Source organism: Coregonus clupeaformis, chromosome 8 (genome assembly GCF_020615455.1).
Source record: "Coregonus clupeaformis isolate EN_2021a chromosome 8, ASM2061545v1, whole genome shotgun sequence".
NCBI lineage: Eukaryota > Metazoa > Chordata > Actinopteri > Salmoniformes > Salmonidae > Coregonus > Coregonus clupeaformis.
In genome coordinates, this window is record NC_059199.1 from 19,003,210 (window position 1) to 19,024,584 (window position 21,375).

The 21,375-nt window shown below is 39.8% G+C and overlaps 1 protein-coding gene across 8 annotated transcripts in view; it reads left to right on the plus strand.

Moving 5' to 3' along the window:
* Positions 1-21,375, plus strand: part of LOC121571232 (collagen alpha-1(XXV) chain-like) — a 516,412-nt gene that overhangs the window by 397,469 nt on the left and 97,568 nt on the right. For all 8 annotated transcript variants that reach the window (XM_041882570.1, XM_041882569.1, XM_041882567.1 and 5 more), the window contains 3 exons: positions 564-608; positions 3,992-4,018; positions 5,216-5,260. In XM_041882570.1, the coding sequence (XP_041738504.1) occupies positions 564-608; positions 3,992-4,018; positions 5,216-5,260 (117 nt within the window). The remainder of the gene's footprint in view (positions 1-563; positions 609-3,991; positions 4,019-5,215; positions 5,261-21,375) is intronic.

Consider the following 21,375-nt stretch of genomic DNA (forward strand, 5'->3'; position numbering starts at 1 on the left):
CCCAATACAACGGCCGGAGAAGGGAATGGAGAAATCCGCCCATTCCTACCACTCACACAATTTGTTGAACCTTTCACGGGTCCACAAGAAGCAGGAAGAGTTGCTTGCTTAACGTTAGCTAGTAGCTAGCTAGCTAGCTAGTAGAATAGTTTGCAATGCTTAGCCTCCTGGCTAATGGCTACTGTGACATTTACGGTACTTTTGAGCTGCGAAGTAAGAACGTCAACCGAACCCTCTCTCGGCTCATGACATTCCCTTCACTATGTACATATTACGTAAATAGAAATTTCGTCCTGATAACTCTATTCTGTGAGAATAAGCCCTTAGTGGCAACCGTAAATCTGACTTCTCCAGAACTGTCAAATAATCATTCAACACTGAGAAGTTATGTCAGTCTGCTTATGATACCTTTCATTAAATCATGATACAACTAGTCTTAACAGGGGAAAACACTTAATAATTAGGACTGCACATCATAGTCACCTTCCCCAAGATGCATACAAGCATACTACATCAAAAATGTAATGTAATCTAAGTTGTATTTGTTTTTGGCTCTCTTACAGGGTTCCCTTGGGCCTCCTGGCGTCCCAGGTGTTGATGGGCTGAAGGTAAAATCATTGTTATAGAGGAAGACCTGATAGACGTGACACATAGGGAGATTACAGTTTCAAATAGCTTTATTTGCAGATTACCTAACAACCTAGGATAATAATCTAGTTGTTCCTTTCTAATATCCTGCTGTGCAAATATTATATAGCTGTGGGTTTTTATTTGTAGGGATGACACATACCTCAAAATACATATTCCTGTCTCATCCTTGAAGCTATTTCTTTGTTTTTATTTTAATAGGTTTCATACTACCTGGTATTCAATTGTCAGTAATCCCATTTGTTCTTTTGGCCTCATGTCGCTTCCGTCTTATTGAAGGAATTCTGGCATGGATTCTGAAATGGTCAAACCACTATCCTGTTTATAAGAAATCCTTTGTGCTGCATCTCAAAGCCGTAACCACAAAGTAATGTGGTATAAGCGGGCTGTGAATCTACCCGCTTATACCACATTATTTCACCCAAAGCTTTAAAAAAAATTGATTTAAAAGTTAATTCACACAAAGTATCTATTCATGAAAAGAAAAACAGTTTAACACATTTCCCCATTACAAAGATAATGAAGTATTTTCCTGAAAATAACAACAACACAAAAACTCTTAGGTACTGTCTTTGTAGTCTCAGCAAACGTTTAAAAGATATGAAAGGAGCAACACTCATGGCGGATTTTAATCAAATTCCATCATCATTATGACAACATTCCATCATCGTTATGTCAATTACGTCCATGTGCAGGCCTATAGATAATTGCATGATGTATGGGTTTTATTAGCATTACATGGGTAACGCCCTTGATCTTAAATAGTACTGTATGTAGCTATTGACTCAATGTTTGATTTGAACATTGTAATGTTTGAAACTGTGCATCACTCCTATTCATGTAAACAATGCTTGGACTTCCAAATAAACATGGTTTATTAAACCTTTTAAAAAACACCAAGAAATAGTATGAGGCATAAAACGACATCACATGGACTTCAACGCTAAGCTTGAGGCAATGGTTGCCTGTATGGATGTATTTTACAACACCTCAGATAATATCAATCAAATCTAAGAGACTGCTATCCAATCAACCAACCCACAGATTATTGTGAAATTGCTTATTGGAAATTTGTGTCAGGCACACGAAAAAGTGTATTTTTTCATGTGCAGTACACAATTTTGTTTGTAGTGAATTACAATCACATATAGACAATTGGTTACTTAAGACAGAAACGATAAGAGGAAGGTTGGTCGGGGAGGATAGGTGAGAGTATAACGCGAACGTTTAGCAACCCAAAGGGTGTGTGTTTGAATCTCATCATGGACAACTTTAGTATTTTAGCTAATTAGCAACTTTGCAACTGCTTACTACTTTTTAGCTACTTTGCAACTACTTCGTATGTTAGCTATCCCTTCTCCTAACCCTAACATTAACCCTATCACTAACCTTAACCCTTTAACTACTTAGCTAGCATGTTACCTAACCCTAACCCCTAAACATAACCCTAACCCCTAGCCTAGCTAGCGTTATCCACCTAGCTAGCCTAGCTAATGTTAGCCACAACAAATTGGAATTTGTGTAATGTACACGAATGCGTTATGAAGAAAGAAAACCGTGTAATACACACAAAATGCGTTGTGATGAAAATCATGTAATACACACGAAAAAGTGGACCTGTCATGAATTTCGAATAAGTAATTTGTGTATATTTCACAATAAGCTGTGAAAGTGTGTTGAATCAACAGAGGTGCACGTGCACCATACAGTACAGTACATAAAGTGCCAGCCAGTGAAAAACCATGGCCCATAGATCTATAAATAATGTGATAGTGAATGCAACTTACAGTAGGTAGCCTGGCCATAGATACGTTTCAGTTATACATATGTTTCAATATCTTTTCAGGTTGCTATCATGTTGTTAATCATAGGAAATACACAGTTAGCGAGTTGCCCTATTCTTTGACCTAAATGTAATCAAACCTATAACCTACTTTGAGGTTATTTGTACCTGGGGGTCCTCTGTAGCTCAATTGGTAGAGCATGGTGCTTGTAACGCCAGGGTAGTGGGTTCGATCCCCGGGACCACCCATACGTAAAAATGTATGCACACATGACTGTAAGTCGCTTTGGATAAAAGTGTCTGCTAAATGGCATATTATTATTATATTATTAAAAACCGAGGGCCTCATTTTACCTCATAACCTTCCTTCTGTGTTTAAATGATTTCTAGAGATACAGGACATCTGAATAAGCTGTGTGTTTTGTTGTCTGTAGGGGGATGTGGGTACATCAGGATTAGATGGAATCCCTGGTGCCAAGGTTTGTGACACACTGTCATGGATGCTCTTATCGTTCAACACATTGCATTCGTGACATATTCTTGGAGCCAGGCTTTTGTTTCTTTTTGTTTCCTCAACACTTGTTTTTCAAATCATTTGCCATAATCCTACACTTTCAAGATACCTGCTTCAATGGTCAAAATATTATCATTTTGTGAGTCATACATTTACAGAGCTGGAGGAAGAAAATGAATACACTCCAAAACACTGGTGATCTTGGATGCTCCACAAACAATTTAATGGACATTTCTGTCAATAGGCCTTCAACAGCGTTTTATAGAGAGTTGTAAACTGCTCTCCTTTATGAAGAAAACATACAAGTGATGGAGTTTCTTTCTTTTTATAAATACTGATTGGAAACATGATAGGTTTATGCACTATAGTTAAAAAAAAAAAAAGTTTTATAGAGTTGAACATTGTCATAACAATCAACCATGTTACCATGTCACCATGGTCATCTGTGAGTCCTGTGAAACAAATTAAAAATTTCAAATCAGTGAGGTAAATATACTGGTGTAATTATGCCCTCTGTTACCCAATATCCTGTGATATTGGGGTATTGGTAGAACAACAGCGTTAGCAGGTTGTGTTAGCTCTGTGCTTTAGACTGAGGCCAGTAATTCAATTAATAGCGCAGCAGGCTGGACAGCCCCAATGTGACTTAAAAAGGCATTTCCCAGATGTTCGCAGAGATTGCATTCACGGTAAACGCTTCACTGTAAACGCATTTCAGCTCAATCGGAAATTATCTTTAAATGTCAAACGCGCTATAACGCGGATCTAATGCGGATCGGATTGAATCCCGGCCTGAGCGTAATATCTCGTCAGTGTATGAGAGAGTTTCTTTTAAATCATTGGATAATGTTTAGAGAATGTCAAACATGTTTAACAACAAAGAGGGTATCTAAGGAGGGAGCAGCCGAAACATGAGACCCGTTTTTATAATCAAATGTGAATTTAACCCCAGATACAATCTGGGACTGGCTGCCATAATTTCCCCTAACCTCAACATTCCCAGAGCTTTTGTGTGATTTAACGCCATCTGCTTTATTTTCCAATAGGGTGAAATGGGAGAGCGAGGTGAAAAGGTAAAGACCTGATTTTAATCTTCAGACTTCATGTTCAGCCCACCCATCCCTCCCATGCAAATTTTATTTTATTTTATTGAGGTTCTAAAATATATTATTCTATAATGTTAAATGATCTTGTGAAAACAGCTTTTCTGTATTGGTTTTAAGGGCTACTCACTATTTTCAGTTTTTAATTGTGCATGGATATCAATTGGAGATCTTCACTAAAGTTCAAGTTATGAATGTTTTATAGCTAACTTGTTTTAGAGTAACAGTTAACTTGTTTTTCCATCTTTAAACTGTAGCATGATATAAGACATGTCATGGACAGGCATAATAAGTCATAATAGGTTATGACAACTAACTTGACATGGTCATGACTGCCATTAAGATTACATATAGTAGTTGACTAATCAGGATTAGTTTTATACCGGTCCATACAACATTGCAGTGTTGTCATTTATAGAAAGGTTCCATGGAATCACTTTATCTCTAAGCCCTAGACAAACTTGTGACGTTAGAAGCAAACCATCTTTAGAGAGCATGTCACAAGTCCCTCCAATTTTACGGACATCAGCAGAGTCAATGAAGTTGAGTCACTGAGCCCTCCTAAGACCGAGCTCTGTTGCAAGGCCTTGGTGGAACCTAATCAGCCAAGATTAGGAACCTATGCAGCAGTGATGATGCGCAAACAAAAGTCCCAGCTCCGTCCCTTCGGTTCTAAAGATTTGATTTGCTATTGTTGGCTAGGTGCGAGAGGTAGGTGAAAACTCTCACCCCGTCCCCTGGCCCAGGGAGGCAGGAGGGGATGTGGTGACTCATTCAGCTCAATGGCACCAGGGCCTTGTTTAGCATGCCCAAAGGGACATAGCCTCTTCTCACTACCTCTCAGTGATTCCAGCAGCAATCTGTTCAATGCTCTTGCAATTGTCCACATTTATGGTGTTTCTCATGTTAGTCGAGACTATGGACGAGACTACAGAAGCCAAGATGTGAAATCAGCCCCTATAGTGTGTTACTGAGCTTTGCCTGCTGTCAACTGACATTTGTTAACAAATCCTGTGAAGCTACTATTTATTAGAACATGTGTTCTGCTTTGAATAGCCACAATGTTGCCATTTAATTTGCAACGTTCCTATCTGTTTGTAAATTATGTATAAGCCATTTCAGAATTGTTGGTACTGTATCTTTGCTTATCTGCTGTTTTTCACACAGGGTGACTTGGGAGAAGATGGTCAAAGAGGTGAAGCCGGGGAGAAGGTATGTAAATTCAACTTCACATTCCTTCCTTTGTGTTTACTCCTCGAACCTGATGGAGCGAGGACCTAGCTCTAGAAAGGAGCAACAGCTTAATGTTAGCCATGTGAGAAACCAATGTTGGAAAGGAGCACCAATAGCTAGAGAAACCAGAACCTAAACAAAGAAGGCAGGCACCCCTGACAGTTAACACTCTTTCTTTGAACGTAAGTGGGCCTAATTGTTGCGCTTCGGTTTTGTTAAATTCCTGGTTGGATGCTTTTTGAGCTAATATGGGACCATTTATCATTAAGCAGGGCCGGCTCCAGACATAAGCAACATAAACGGTTGCTTAGGGCTCCCGGCTGCTAAGCTAAAAAACATTTATTGGTTGGTTTAAAAACTCAGTCGGGTCTCAACTTACTGTTTAGAGTTAGAATAGTAGAATACACGAGGTGCAATTTCGAAATTTGGTTGTGAATCAACAGTTTTTCTCTTGTTATGTCAGTCACTGACAATCACTCAATTAGCATGTCTGCTAACAATTTTTAGATTGGTAAATTAGTCTAGCCTGCTATCTAAACTTGTAATAATCATGGCCGAATACCGACCAGGCACGCAGGGCAGGCACTGGTCAAAATGGGTCAATATTAGATATAAAGAGCACAGTGCATTCGGAAAGTATTCAGACCCCTTCCCTTTTCCCTCAATACCAATGTCTGCCCTGTTTGTTATTATGGACGATGCGATGGGGGGTGGAGATTGGGTCGTCAGCTACGGGCCCTCGCAGTCCAGACCCAATGTGGTGGTAGAGTGTTGGTCTCTGATCCACTCCAAATTGTCAATGCATAAATCATTAATACAATTTTGTCGATATTGCAAGACAATATTTTCATTTCACATATCCATAGCACAAGGTAGCAACTCTAACGTTACCTGCTTCATTCATGACGAGAAAACGAACTGGAACTAACTAACTAGCTAGCCAAGTTCCTTAGTTAGTTTGCTTGCTAGTTAGCTTAGATTAACCAGTAATAGAAAATACTTAAAACGTTTTAAAACATTACCTGTCACCTTGAGGTTTAATAGGGTATAAAAATGTTTTCCCTTCAAGGCAATTTCGTTATTTGTTAGCTAGGCTACAAGTTAGCTTTTACTCCCCTATCAAGGCTAGCTAGCCCTACTGGCTACTCGCCAAATTAGCTAATGTTCTTAATTCTAGTTACTAAGATAAATAAAACATATCTGAAATTAGTTACTCACTCTAGCTTTAACTTCTTTGGGGTATTTTCTGAACAGCTTCTCACTTATTTGTTTCTCCAGTTGTCAGTTCGATCACACTGTTGACACACTCATTTGTTCCGCCCAAATTCAAAAATGACAGTTGGAACACCGCAGCAGAAAATAAGTGATTATTGTTGCTAGGCTACCAGTTAGAGTGCTTTTTAGCTTGTGGTTTGTGTGCGTCATTATCCAGAGGGAATACAAAAATTATAGTGTCTGAAAGAATTATATGGATATAATATTTGCCTAATTATTGAGCATGTCCTCAAAACTCAAATAAGCATTAGAAATTGTCCTTATTTAGCATATCAAAATGCATATCAAGATCCTGATATTGACCTCAGCCAAGAGCATATGCATTGTATGTGCTGAGAAAATAGCCTATATAGGCCTACTGTCAGTATTTGTTAACATATAGAGAAAATAACACCCCAAAGCATAATGTTTCCACCTCCATGTTTGACGGTGGGGATGGTGTTCTTGGGGTCATAGGCAGCATTCCTCCTCCTCCAAACACGGCGAGTTGAGTTGATGCCAAAGAGCTCCATTTTGGTCTCATCTGACCACAACACTTTCACCAAGTTCTCCTCTGAATCATTCAGATGTTCATTGGCAAACTTCAGACGGGCATGTATATGTGCTTTCTTGAGCAGGGGGACCTTGCGGGCGCTGCAGGATTTCAGTCCTTCACGGCGTAGTGTGTTACCAATTGTTTTCCCAGCTGCCTTGAGTTCATTGACAAGATCCTCCCGTGTAGTTCTGGGCTGATTCCTCACCGTTCTCATGATCATTGCAACTCCACGAGGTGAGATCTTGCATGGAGCCCCAGGCCGAGGGAAATTGACAGTTATTTTGTGTTTCTTCCATTTGCGAATAATCGCACCAACTGTTGTCACCTTCTCACCAAGCTGCTTGGCGATGGTCTTGTAGCCATTCCAGCCTTTTGTAGGTCTACAATCTTGTCCCTGACATCCTTGGAGAGCTCTTTGGTCTTGGCCATGGTGGAGAGTTTGGAATCTGATTGATTGATTGCTTCTGTGGACAGGTGTCTTTTATACAGGTAACAAGCTTGGATTAGGAGCACTCCCTTTAAGAGTGTGCTCCTAATCTCAGCTCGTTACCTGTATAAAAGACACCTGGGAGCCAGAAATCTTTCTGATTGAGAGGGGGTCAAATACTTATTTCCCTCATTAAAATGCAAATCAATTTATACCATTTTTGACATGCGTTTTTCTGGATTTTTGTTGTTGTTATTCTGTCTCTCACTGTTCAAATAAACCTACCATTAACATTATAGACTGATCATTTCTTTGTCAGTGGGCAAACATACAAAATCAGCAGGGGACCATCCCCACCGTCAAACATGGAGGTGGAAACATTATGCTTTGGGGGTGTTTTTCTGCTAAGGGGACAGGACAACTTCACCGCTTCAAAGGGACGATGGACGGGGCCATGTACCATCAAATCTTGGGTGAGAACCTCCTTCCCTCAGCCAGAGCATTGAAAATGGGTCGTGGATGGGTATTCCAGCATGACAATGACCCAAAACACACGGCCAAGGCAACAAATACTTTTTTCCCTCACTGTAGCATTAGCTCATCATAATCAGTACAACCTTCCAAAACGTTTTTTACATATATCATATTACAATCTATGCAAGAATAAGATTGCATGAGTTGTCACCAGTACTTGAAAACATGTAAATAAAACAGTAAATACATTATGCTCTAAACATACAATGGAATGCTACAGTAGAAACGACAACACGATATACAGAAAATAAGGCACTTACTTTGATAGGAACACACACATGTCCAAAGTTATTATTTGTAAGGAAAACAACAATGAAGATAATGCGGTCGCCAGCCAGAAAATGTGCCAGGGGTAAAAAGTTTGTGCAAGGCCTGTTCTAACTAGAGATGTGCAATGTATTCATACTTGATCTGGGGAAACACTGGGGAAGTGCTTGGGCTCTCGTCGAAGAGAGAAGTTTGTCCGGCTCAGTAAAGCCTCAAGCATAAAGTGTCCACAACAGTGAAACGGGCTACTTGTTATGTGAATTAATTAGGAGGCGGAACACACCTCAATTCAAACTATTGTTAGAAAATCTAACTTGTTAGAAAATAATTAGAAATTGAAACATAGCCTATAGAAAATTAGCAGGCAGTTTGCCTTAGTTTGAGGGCAGCGCAGGTTAACTGCCCTGTTGCATAACAATCAAATTTTGGAACAGTGAGTGCAATCTGACATCATGCGCTTACATTTTTTTTACACTGGGGCGACCGTTAGAGATATTTGGAACTCGCACGTGAAAAGGTTAAAGACCCCCTCCAGCCACCTTAGCACTTCATTTATCACATGATTTACCTAACAAAAGGTGCATTTCAATAGGTGGTGCAGGTCTTCACATAACATGGCAGGGTGGGCTTGGCCTCTATTGTTCCCGCAAGCATGGCCGATGACACAAACCAACCCCTGCCGACTCCTTGAATTGACAACTAGAAAATAGCAGATATGTATTTAGCTTTTTTTTTACCCTTAAGTGTGTGTACATTACTGTATTTATACTTGAGATATAATATTTCAACGGGAAAAGTTAGAAAATTGCTGGAGGGGGTCTTTAAATATCCTGTGTTGTGTGCTTATTATTTTACCAACCAATTACCACTTTTGAACTTCAACCTTCCTCGAGTACCCATTTCACCACCATGGACAGCACTAACACGCACCACACATTTTACTACACTCCACATTTTTTTTTGAAAGAGGCTTATGACAGAAAGTGGGCTTGAAAACGATTGTATTTATAGGTGCTTAGATATTTTTTACACATTTATAATGACTTTGTATTAATTTAACATTCAAAAAAGCATCTCAGTTGCATTTGAAGAAGAGCTTTTCAACACATTTATAATAGATATTAATTAATTTCACATTAATACAATTTGACTGTGCTACATTAGGCCTATAGATTCATTAGAAAAATAATTACATACAACATATTGATAACTTCAATGTCCCCAAAAAACGTTCCACTGGTACACAGCCAATGATGTATAAACACTCTGTGAATATATGTTACAACTGACCCCGGTAAAATGTTTGCCCCGTTCTCCACTATGCACTCAATGCGACAGGCTGAGCGCTAACATGCCTAAACCATGCTGCTAAATACTCACATTTTAAAATGGTGCAGTTCGCTCATTTTTAGGAGTTGAGAAATAAATGTATACTGAACAAAAATATAAACGCAACATGTAAAGTGTTGGTCCCATGTCTCATGAGCTGAAATAAAATATTCCAGAAATGTTCCATACGCAGAAAAACATATTTCTCTCAAATGTTGTGCACAAATTTGTTTACATCCCTGTTAGTGAGCATTTCTCCTTTGCCAAGATAATCCATCCACCTGACCGGTGTAGCATATCAAGAAGCTGATTAAACAGCATGATCATTACACAGGCACACCTTGTGCTGGGGACAATAAAAGGACACTCTACAATGTGCAGTTTTGTCACACAACACAATGCCACAGATGTCTCAAGTTCAACCGGCCTCACAACCGAAGACCGCTTGTAACCACGCCAGCCCATGACCTCCACATCCGGCTTCTTTACCTGCGGGATCGTCTGACACAAGCCACCCGGACAGCTGATGAAATTGAGGAGTATTTCTGTCTGTAATAAAGCCCTTTTGTGGGGAAAAATTCATTCTGATTGGCTAGGCCTGGCTCCCAAGGGGGTGGACCTATGCCCTCCCAGGCCAACCCATGGCTGTGCCCCTGCCCAGTCATGTGAAATCCATAGATTAGGGCCTAATTAATTTATTTCAATTGACTGATTTCCTTATATGAATTGTAACTCAGTGAAATCGTTGAATTGTTTGCATGTTGCGTTTATACTTTTGTTCTGTATAGTAGCAAGGGAAAGCTGGGATCCCCCTCTTATAGCTGTGGCCATCAAATACGGTATGCTTTCAAAAGTGTGTTTTTCCATGGATTGCATTAAGAAATGTTATGCAATGACTGGGCTTATCAGAATGCATGTTTATCTCCCTGTGGCCATCACAACTTGAAAGTGCCTCGAGGGGAATATTCTTTCCTCACATTAAATATGGTAAACTAGCGTATTCTACTATGAGGTTGTCTGATTTTGCTGTTCGTTACTCGTCTTGTTGGCTGAGGAAAGCTTAATGTGGACAGCTCTGGCATGTGCCGGCAGAAATACTATTTCGTGTTCCATATTTTTGAGGCGTGGCGGCAGCAATTTAGCAGTGCGACTAAATGAACACAGAGGAAACACTAAGAGAGTGCACAAGACTAGCTTTATATTGGACCATTCTTTGACAGAGGCCTGACAGCACAATGTGTGGAGAATGCAATGTTTGGAAATAGAACATTTGCAATTGTGCATGTGAGATTTTTTCGCATAACTCTTGGAGGCCTCACCCATACCCCTGAGGGTATGCGTACCACAGTTAGGAAAACACTGGTTTATAAGGACCTATATTAAACATCTTATGAATGATCTTATTAATCATTAATACATTGTTCAAAAGTTGTTTAAAAATGTGTGAATAACTAGCTTACTAACATTAATAAATGGTGAGAAAACTGTTTGTAAATTCCTTATAAATTATTATTATTATAAAGTGTTACCGGAAACTCAGTTTGTGTGCATTTGAATATGCTGTATGTTGTATGCCAACAATGTGGATGCTTCACCCCCATGTGGAGTGAAGATGCCGCAAGAGTCATAAGAGGAAGTGGCAAGATACAGTAGGTGTTAGGTTGGGGGTGGCAGAGTAACACATCAGACTTCAAATCTGCGAGTGGCAGCAGTTCAAATCTAGGCATGATTTAACTTCTAACCATAAACCTTACCTTAACCACTCACTAGTGTAAGGTCTCGTGTTGTTGATCTTGAAGAAGCTGACACAATGCGTACATAAGTGCATTAGATGGCAAACTTTAATGATGAGTCTCTGCATAACTCATGAGGGGATATCAAATAAAAAATAAGGGGAGAGGGATTAGCGACAACTCCACACACTACATCATGGCAGCTCTGACTGATCCCAGAAGTCCTTGCACAGGAGGCTGCTGAGGGGAGCACAGCTCATAATAATGTCTGGAATGGCGCGAAACCGTGTGTTTGATGTTTTTGATACCATTTCACTAATTCCACTCCAGCCATTACCACGAGCCCGTGCTCCCCAATTAAGGTGCCACCAAGCTCCTGTGAGCCCTTGCCAAATAGATTACAGGTATGGATGGAAATCAGAATAAAAGTCTGATACATATGCCACATCACATTCCAGTCCCACAGTAGACACACCATGGAAAAAGAAACGTCCCTATTTCCATATTTTATTTAACCTTTATTTAAGCAGGGAGTAACGCACGGTCTCTTTTGCAGATAAGCCCTGCATGAACACATTAATAAACAACAATTACACTATACATGAAAAGCAAACACAAAACACAAAACACAAAACACGAAAAGCAAAACACAATCATATGAAACAAACACATTCTTCAGTAAAAAGGCCCTCTAACATCTGCCTGAACTGCCCTAAGGCACCAACTCCACCAACTTTAAGGACTTTTGGAGATCATTCCACATGAGAGGTGCAGAAAAACTAAAAACAGATTTACTTAACTCGGTGGAGATTGAAGGAATCTCCCTGAGTCCGGGTCTGGTAATTTATACGTCTGAAGGTTAACAATGAGGTAATGGTGGACGTTTATGCAAGAGGGCTTTATAGACAAAAAGAGTGCAATGCATTGATCTATGAGACTTCAAGGAGGGCCAGCCTACTTTCTGATACAAAATGCAATGACGTGTACTGAACCTATCGCCCATAATAAAGCGCAATGTGCTATGATAAACTGCATCCAATGGCTTCAATACAGTGGCAGTATCGTCTTCATATAGGCGATATTGCCATAGTCAATAACCGGAATGAATTATTTGTTTTCTGCTATTTAACGAAAGGCAGGACCTGTTCTTATAGAAGAAGCCTATGTCTTAATTTCATAACTAACTCATCAACGATAGCTTTTGTCAATCCAGATGTGCACATATTTATAAGTGGGGACATGATCAATAAGGGCACCATCCAAAGTACGTATGCATAAATCATCAGATGCATTTTTATGTGATTTGGAAAATAACATATACTTGAAAGTACAACTTTCAGTTCAACCAAGGCTTTCTGCAGGGAAATAAAGGCAGACTAAAGCTATGACAGAGCCTGGTCAGTTGTGGGGGCAATAGCATACACCACAGTGTTATCTGCATACAGGTGAAAGTTTTTACAGATAAATAAATATTGTTAAAGTAAATAGTGAAAAGAACCGGACCAAGAATCAAGCCCTGTGGGACACCCTTTGTTATCTCCAGAAAACCAGAATTAACACCATCAGTAAATACACACTGTGTTCTGATTTTCAAACCAGCTAATGCAGCCTGGTCCAGGCCAATTTATGAATACCTCTGAATAAGTAATGAGTGATCCACAGTGTCAAATACTTTAGACAGGTCAATAAAAAGGGCTGAACAGTGTTTCTTCTCATCCAAACAATTAAGAACATCATTTAAAAACCCTTAAGGTCAATGTCCACGCCTCCGCGGAAATCTAATTAGGTAGCATAATAAAAAAAAAACATCAAAATCTGTGAGTTTAAACTAGAGATATCTGTTTTTTGCATTGGATCCATCTCAATCCACTGCAAATTTCTATGTCACACTTTCGCATTTGTGGTGAAAGGTGACAGAGCTAGAGCGGTGTTTGTCAGACCATGAGACATCCCGAAAGTCGGTCTTCTCACAAAATTGTCTGTAGTGTCCGAACAGTTTGGCCTGCAAACTATTATGACCCCTCTATGGAAAGATGAGACTCTCACTAACATAATGGTGTTCTGCTCTACGTTTGGCTCTACAACCCCCATAGGGTCTTGGGACTCGTCTGAAGTCAGTACAGCCGATCTGCCAACTTCTGTCTGTAGTGTCCGAACAGTTTGGGTTACACACTAATATGATGGTGAGGCTCTCGCAAACACGTACATGTTCTAGGTTGCTCACAGGCCGCACAATACTTTTCTGAAGGTCCCCCGGTACCAATTGAAAAAATTAATGGAAGTACAGTACCTTCATACCCCTTGACTTTTTCCACATTTTGTTATATTACAGCCTTATTCTAAAATTGATTTTTTTTTATTCCCCTCATCAATCTACACACAATACCCCATAATGAAAAATCAAAAACAAATTATTTGTCATTTTTGCTCATTTATAAAAAATTTAAACTGAAATATCACATTGACATAAGTATTCAGACCCTTTACACAGTACTTTGTTGAAGCACCTTTGGCAGCGATTACAGCATTGAGTCTTTTTGGGTATGACACTACAAGCTTGGCACACCTGTATTTGGGGAGTTTCTCCCAGTCTTCTCTGCAGATCCTCTCAAGCGCTGTCAAGTTGCTGCACAGCTATTTTCAGGTCTCTCTAGAGATGTTCGATCGGGTTCAAGTCCAGGCTCTGGCTGGCCACTCAAGGACATTCAGAGACTTGTCCCAAAGCCACTCCTGCGTTGTCTTGGCTGTGTGCTTAGGGTTGTTGTCCTTTTGGAAGGTGAACCTTCGCCCCAGTCTGAGGTCCTGAGCACTCCTTCTCCCCCGATTGCTCAGTTTGGCCGGTCGGCCAGCTCTAGGAAGAGTCTTGGTGGTTCCAAACTTCTTCCATTTAAGAATGATGGAGGCCACTGTGTTCTTGGGGACCTTCAGTGCTGCAGAAATATTTTGGTATCCTTCCCCAGATCTGTGCCTCGACACAATCCTGTCTCAGAGCGCTACGGACAATTCCTTCGACATCATGGCTTGGTTTTTGCTCTGATATGCACTGTCAACTGTGGGACCTTATGTAGACAGGTGTGTGCCTTTCCAAATCATGTCCAACCAGTTGAATTTACCACAGGTGGACTCCAATCAAGTTGTTGAAACATCTCAAGGATGATCAATGGAAACAGGATGCACCTGAGCTCAATTTCAATTCTCATGGCAAAGGGTATGAATACTTATGCAAAGGGTCTGAATACCTAATCCATTTAGAATAAGCCTCTAACGTAACAAAATGTGGAAAAATTCAAGGGGTCTGAATACTTTCCGAAGGCACTGTATATAAGGAGAGTGCCAAAAGTAAGGGGTTAAATACACATAAAAAAGATATAGGACAGACACTTCAGAACAAACTTCCTTTAGATTATTTTTTGGGGACTACCTGTTGTTCCATGTAGTGAATCTGTTATTCAATTATTTTGTATGGGTTAATAGCAGTAAGGCCAAATAATATTTTTCATTAAATTATTTTGTAATATGTTTTTTTGATACTTCAAGGGGTCTTACATTTCTAAATCAAATAGCAAAATGATTATTGGTATGACCTTCTTAAAACAATTCTATATAGCTTAGTAGAACCACCCCTCCTGCCCCTCCCCTTGCTTAGACATCCCCTTGCTTAGACAGGGCTTAGACTGTTTAGTGCCAAAACATAAGGGGTTAAATACATATAAAAACATATATAATGTTGCCTGACCTTTGTTATATCGCACATATATATGACAGACACTTCAGAACAAACTTCCTTTAGATTTTTTGCGACTTTCTGTTGTTCCATTTAGTGAATCTTTTATTCAATACGTTTGTATGGGTTAATAGCAGTAAGGCCCAAAATAATGTTTCATCAAATATATATATATATATATATATACATATATATATATATATATATATATATATATATATATATATATATATATATATATATATATATATATATATATATAAACAGTGGGGAGAACAAGTATTTGATACACTGCCGATTTTGCAGGTTTTCCTACTTACAAAGCATGTAGAGGTCTGTAATTTTTATCATAGGTACACTTCAACGGTGAGAAACGGAATCTAAAACAAAAATCCAGAAAATCACATTGTATGATTTTTAAGTAATTAATTTGCATTTTATTGCATGACATAAGTATTTGATCACCTACCAACCAGTAAGAATTCCGGCTCTCACAGACCTGTTAGTTTTTCTTTAAGAAGCCCTCCTGTTCTCCACTCATTACCTGTATTAACTGCACCTGTTTGAACTCGTTACCTGTATAAAAGACACCTGTCCACACACTCAATCAAACAGACTCCAACCTCTCCACAATGGCCAAGACCAGAGAGCTGTGTAAGGACATCAGGGATAAAATTGTAGACCTGCACAAGGCTGGGATGGGCTACAGGACAATAGGCAAGCAGCTTGGTGAGAAGGCAACAACTGTTGGCGCAATTATTAGAAAATGGAAGAAGTTCAAGATGACGGTCAATCACCCTCGGTCTGGGGCTCCATGCAAGATCTCACCTCGTGGGGCATCAATGATCATGAGGAAGGTGAGGGATCAGCCCAAAACTACACGGCAGGATCTGGTCAATGACCTGAAGAGAGCTGGGACCACAGTCTCAAAGAAAACCATTAGTAACATACTACGTCGTCATGGATTAAAATCCTGCAGCGCACGCAAGGTCCCCCTGCTCAAGCCAGCGCATGTCCAGGCCTGTCTGAAGTTTGCCAATGACCATCTGGATGATACAGAGGAGGAATGGGAGAAGGTCATGTGGTCTGATGAGACAAAAATATATATTTTTGGTCTAAACTCCACTCGCCGTGTTTGGAGGAAGAAGAAGGATGAGTACATCCCCAAGAACACTATCCCAACCGTGAAGTATGGAGGTGGAAACATCATTCTTTGGGGATGCTTTTCTGCAAAGGGGACAGGACGACTGCACCGTATTGAGGGGAGGATGGATGGGGCCATGTATCGCGAGATCTTGGCCAACAACCTCCTTCCCTCAGTAAGAGCATTGAAGATGGGTCGTGGCTGGGTCTTCCAGCATGACAACGACCCGAAACACACAGCCAGGGAAACTAAGGAGTGGCTCCGTAAGAAGCATCTCAAGGTCCTGGAGTGGCCTAGCCAGTCTGCAGACCTGAACCCAATAGAAAATCTTTGGATGGTGCTGAAAGTCCGTATTGCCCAGCGACAGCCCCAAAACCTGAAGGATCTGGAGAAGGTCTGTATGGAGGAGTGTGCCAAAATCCCTGCTGCAGTGTGTGCAAACCTTGTCAAGACCTATAGGAAACGTATGATCTCTGTAATTGCAAACAAACGTTCCTGTACCAAATATTAAGTTCTGCTTTTCTGATGTATCAAATACTTATGTCATGCAATAAAATGCAAATAAATTACTTAAAAATCATACAATGTGATTTTCTAGATTTTTGTTTTAGATTCCGTCTCTCACAGTTGAAGTGTACCTATGATAAAAGTTACAGACCTCTACGTGCTTTGTAAGTAGGAAAACCTGTAAAATTGGCAGTGTATCAAATACTTGTTCTCCCCACTGTATATATATATTTTTATACTTCAAGGGGTCTTAAAATTCAAAATCAAATAGTTAAATGATCCTTGGTATGACCTTCTTAAAACAATTCCATATAGCTTAGAAGAACCCCCCGGCTTAGACAGGGCTTAGACTCTTATGGGTTAAAACCAAAGAAATAGCAGAGATGTTACTATGACTTGGTCTGAAACCTGACTGGTGTACATTTAGAATACATTTTGTAGTTTAAAAGGATCTAAGTTGAGTATTTGCCAAGGATTCTAGTATTTCCCAAGGAGAGTTTGGAAATGGGGCGATAATTATTTAGGTCACACGGGTCACCACCTTTGTGAAGGGGGAGTATGTGGGCCGCCTTCCAGACCCTGGGGATGGTACCAGAAATAATTGTAAGGTAAACAAATATGTGTTACAGATTTTGTAATCAGAGAAGCAGAAAGCTGCAGCAAGAAAGGATCACGCAAATCAGCCCGAGTGTATTTTTCTACATCAATCTTTTGCAATGCATCTAGCACATCACAAGTAGAAAGTTGTTGAAATTAACAAATATTCACTAGAAGTTGACAGAACTTTGATTGAGCCAACTAGAGCCTGGGAAAGCAACCTGGTCTTAGAGCATTTCGTATTATTCTGTATGTAAATCCAAGACACTCCATTTAGTTACATTTCGGATGGTATATATTCATTTGTGGATGTCCAATAATCCATGTTGTATATGTTACAAATTACAATTTGTTGCTGCTAATGTTAGCTAGGTGGCTAACACTAATGTTAGCTGGCTGGCTAATGTTAGCTAGGCTAGGGGTTAGGGTTAAGGTTAGGAGTTAGGAGTTAGGTTAAAGGGTTAAGGTTAGGGTTAGGGGAAGGGTTGGCTAAAACGGCTAAGGTTAGGGTTAGGGGAGGGGTTAGCTAACATGCTAAGTAGTTGCAAAGTAGCTAGATAGTAGTAAATAATTGCAAAGTTGCTGATTAGCTAAAATGTTAATGTTGTTCGTGATGAGATTAGAACTCACAGCCTTTGAGTTGCTAGACGTTTGCGTTATATGCCTACCTATCCACTCCGACCAACTACCCTCCTTTCTTTTTTGTCTGAAGTAACCTTCTGTCTCATGTAACCATACCAAATGTAACATATCATACTAATTTGAGTGTCCCGGATTTACCTTTACTATGTTACGTCTAGTCTATGTGACCAGGCTGGAGAGAGGGGCAGACAGTCAACTGGCTGACCAGGGTCAATTAAACAACAATTTATTTCAAGTAAAAAGCCTGCCGAGATAAAATGCTTATTAAAGTGATCACTTATCTATTTATTTTTCAGTAATGAGTCTGACACAACTTGCTTAGGCAGGGAAGGAGAGGAATTTCCACGCTTCAGTCATTAACTGTTTTCCAAAATGTAGACATATCACCAGCAGTACTTGAGATAGCACTTAGAAAGTAGCTAGATTTAGCTTACTTGATTGAGGAAGTGCATCTATTTCTCAATTACCTGAAAAGAAGACATTGTTCTAGCCTTGGCTCAGGCCTGATTTCTCATTATAACAAGATCTGAAAGTTCTATAGAGAACAAAGGATTTGTTATATTTTTTACTCTGAGTGGCCAAGCCCTCATCACACCTGTAAGCATAGCACATTGGGGACTCTATTTTAACAAACCTAATGCAATGGTAAATCTAAGCGCTGGCGGTAGCGTTATATGTCCGTGATGTGTCAGAAATATTTTTGCTATTTTCACACCCGGAATTATGAGTTCAATAGCTGGTGGTGGCGTGAAAGGGCTGGGTTTTGATTAATAAACAATTTGTAGGTGTGACGAGGGCTTGGCCACTCACTGGCCAATCAAACATTCCATAGCTTAATACTGCATGCGTTTGTCTCAACTTCTGTAGGTTATTGACAGCCTTTGCGTTGGCACAGAATATTCTCATCTGAGTCCATTGTGGTTGATGCTACAGTTTATTAAATAGCATAGGCTACAGTAACGAGGGATAGCAACAGTAAAAAAACAAACATCCATGTTGCTCAACATTGCTCAATATGTTTGTAGTGTTGACAGTCAACATTGCTGTAATTGGCTTCAGCGAGTCTAGGCCTTTACGCATCGCATGTAAAAAAAAAAAAATACTAGGCTCCCGTAAATTGTATTGTACTTACTCAATATACAAGATATAGCCTATGCCTACCGTTGATATGGCGTTATAGGACTGAAAATGTTGAATATGTTTAGAGGATCACATCTTTGGTAACCGTACAAGAGTATGCACTGCAGGTAGGCCGATGTGAATTGTGAATAATGCAAAAGCATGACGGCAAAAGTCTCACGAGTAGACCATTTAGAAAGACTTTGAGACATCTGTGGCGTTGTGTGACAAAACTGCACATTTTAGAGTGACCTTTTATTTTCCCCAGCACAAGGTGCACCTGTGTAATGGTCATGCTGTTTAATCAGCTTCTTGATATGCCACACCTGTCAGATGGATGGATTATCTTGACAAAGGAGAAATGCTCACTGAAGGGATGTAAACAAATTTGAGCAAAACATTTGAGAGAAATATGCTTTTTTTGCGTATGGAGAATTTCTGGAATATTTTATTTCACCTCATGTAACATGGGACCAACACTCTACATGTTGCGTACATTTTTTGGTTCAGTGTAGTTTGTAATCTCATCCATGAAGGGCTCAACCAAATATTACTGAAATTGTCCACGTTGAAATTACATGGTGTGCCCAGTGGGAAGTTAAAAAGCAGGTTATTCTTCATCTAGATTAACAATAGTAGTTTATCAAACCTTGTCTCTTGTCTCCTTCATCTAGATGAACAATAGTAGTTTATCAAACCTTGTCTCTTGTCTCGGGTGCAAAATGTGAGCAGCAGACTTTTTCCAAAGAACACAAGAACGCAAACATATGGTGGTAAATAAATCACGGAATAACTCAAAGTCTCTGCATATCTAAACTAATCTAACAACAGTCAGATGCACAGGATTTGATTGTTTAGTAGCTCTCATGGATATCATTGTGGAAAACACCAGAAGGTAATAGGAAGATGCAAAGCGACACATTTCATGGTATATGGGCTGTTGTATAACCTTATGCTCTCTCTCAGTTCCCCCTCTCATGGTGGTATATGCCTTGGCTGCTTAGATACTAACTACTACTAGACAATTTAGATAATAAACTATTGTCATAACCAAAAGCAACTAAGCATTGATTAGACGAGGCAGACGATGTGTGATTCACCAATGAGCAAGTTGGGTTCTGTATTACGAACTAACCGACTAAAACCCACTCGAGGGTCCAGGTTTTGTCAATTGCTTTTTGTGAAGCCCTTTCAAAGGAGGCAGGGGCTTTGGGTGCTCCCATACTGGAGATGAGAATTAAGCCCAGTGCACACAGACACCAGGAAACATGTGATAATATGCGTTACAGGGTGAAGCTATGGGATCTGCAATGTGGTTGGTGAAACAGAGATGGCAATGAGAATAGTCAGCTCTGAGTTTGCACAGATATAAAGTGAGATTGTTTTGACAGCTGCTATGTAAAGTGTGAAAAACACAAAATGACACAAGCTTCCCCCCTCCATGCCCCCCAACTCTTCAAGTGATGGGGGCACCAATGAGCTTGTCAGAGCAGAACACCAGATCCTAGAAAAAGCTGTGCTGGCACAGATGGCCATCCAAAACATAGTCGTAACACATCTTGCAGTTATTAAAAAAACATAAACATTAAATGCCTTTCATAACAAGCGATTCTGAGTAGGCCTATATCTTCGAATCAAAAGCAGCATGCATTGAAGAATAAAGGATTTCTTCTCACCTTTTTCAACATTCTAGTCTAAAGAAAATTGAAGGAAGTGAAGCACTGCTGGAATACAATAGGTAGAAGGTGCTCTTTGGTAAAAGGGTTAACTTGCATCATAACACAAAGAGGACCAAGAGAGAGCACTCTTCATATAATTAGTTGAAATGTCTATATTGTTATGTCATGTTCAATATAACAAAAACTTTCAAACTCTGGCGCGTTTGTTAAAAAACAGCATTGGTATTCAATAATTTTGATAAACCATTTGCCAAGCAGGACAGAATCTGTTCCATTTCAACATTCTCTCTCTAACCCCTTTTACATGTCCAGCACTGGCTGCGGTACAAACAAATCTCACCACAGTTTACATGCATGGCTTTAGCTCCTTAAAACAATAACTTTTTTGTGTAATATGTGTAAATATTTAACAAGGTGTGAAATTAGCTGTGACTAGCTCTGTCCAAAAGTCAGACATGTGAGGTGGAAAAATCATTTTCCGGTCAAAAAAGCTAAACCAAGTAAACTCTCTAATTGGATCTTGAGTAGGTTTAGACTAGGAGAGCTGTGGGAGCTTGGCCTGGGCCATAGTGGTGAAGAGTT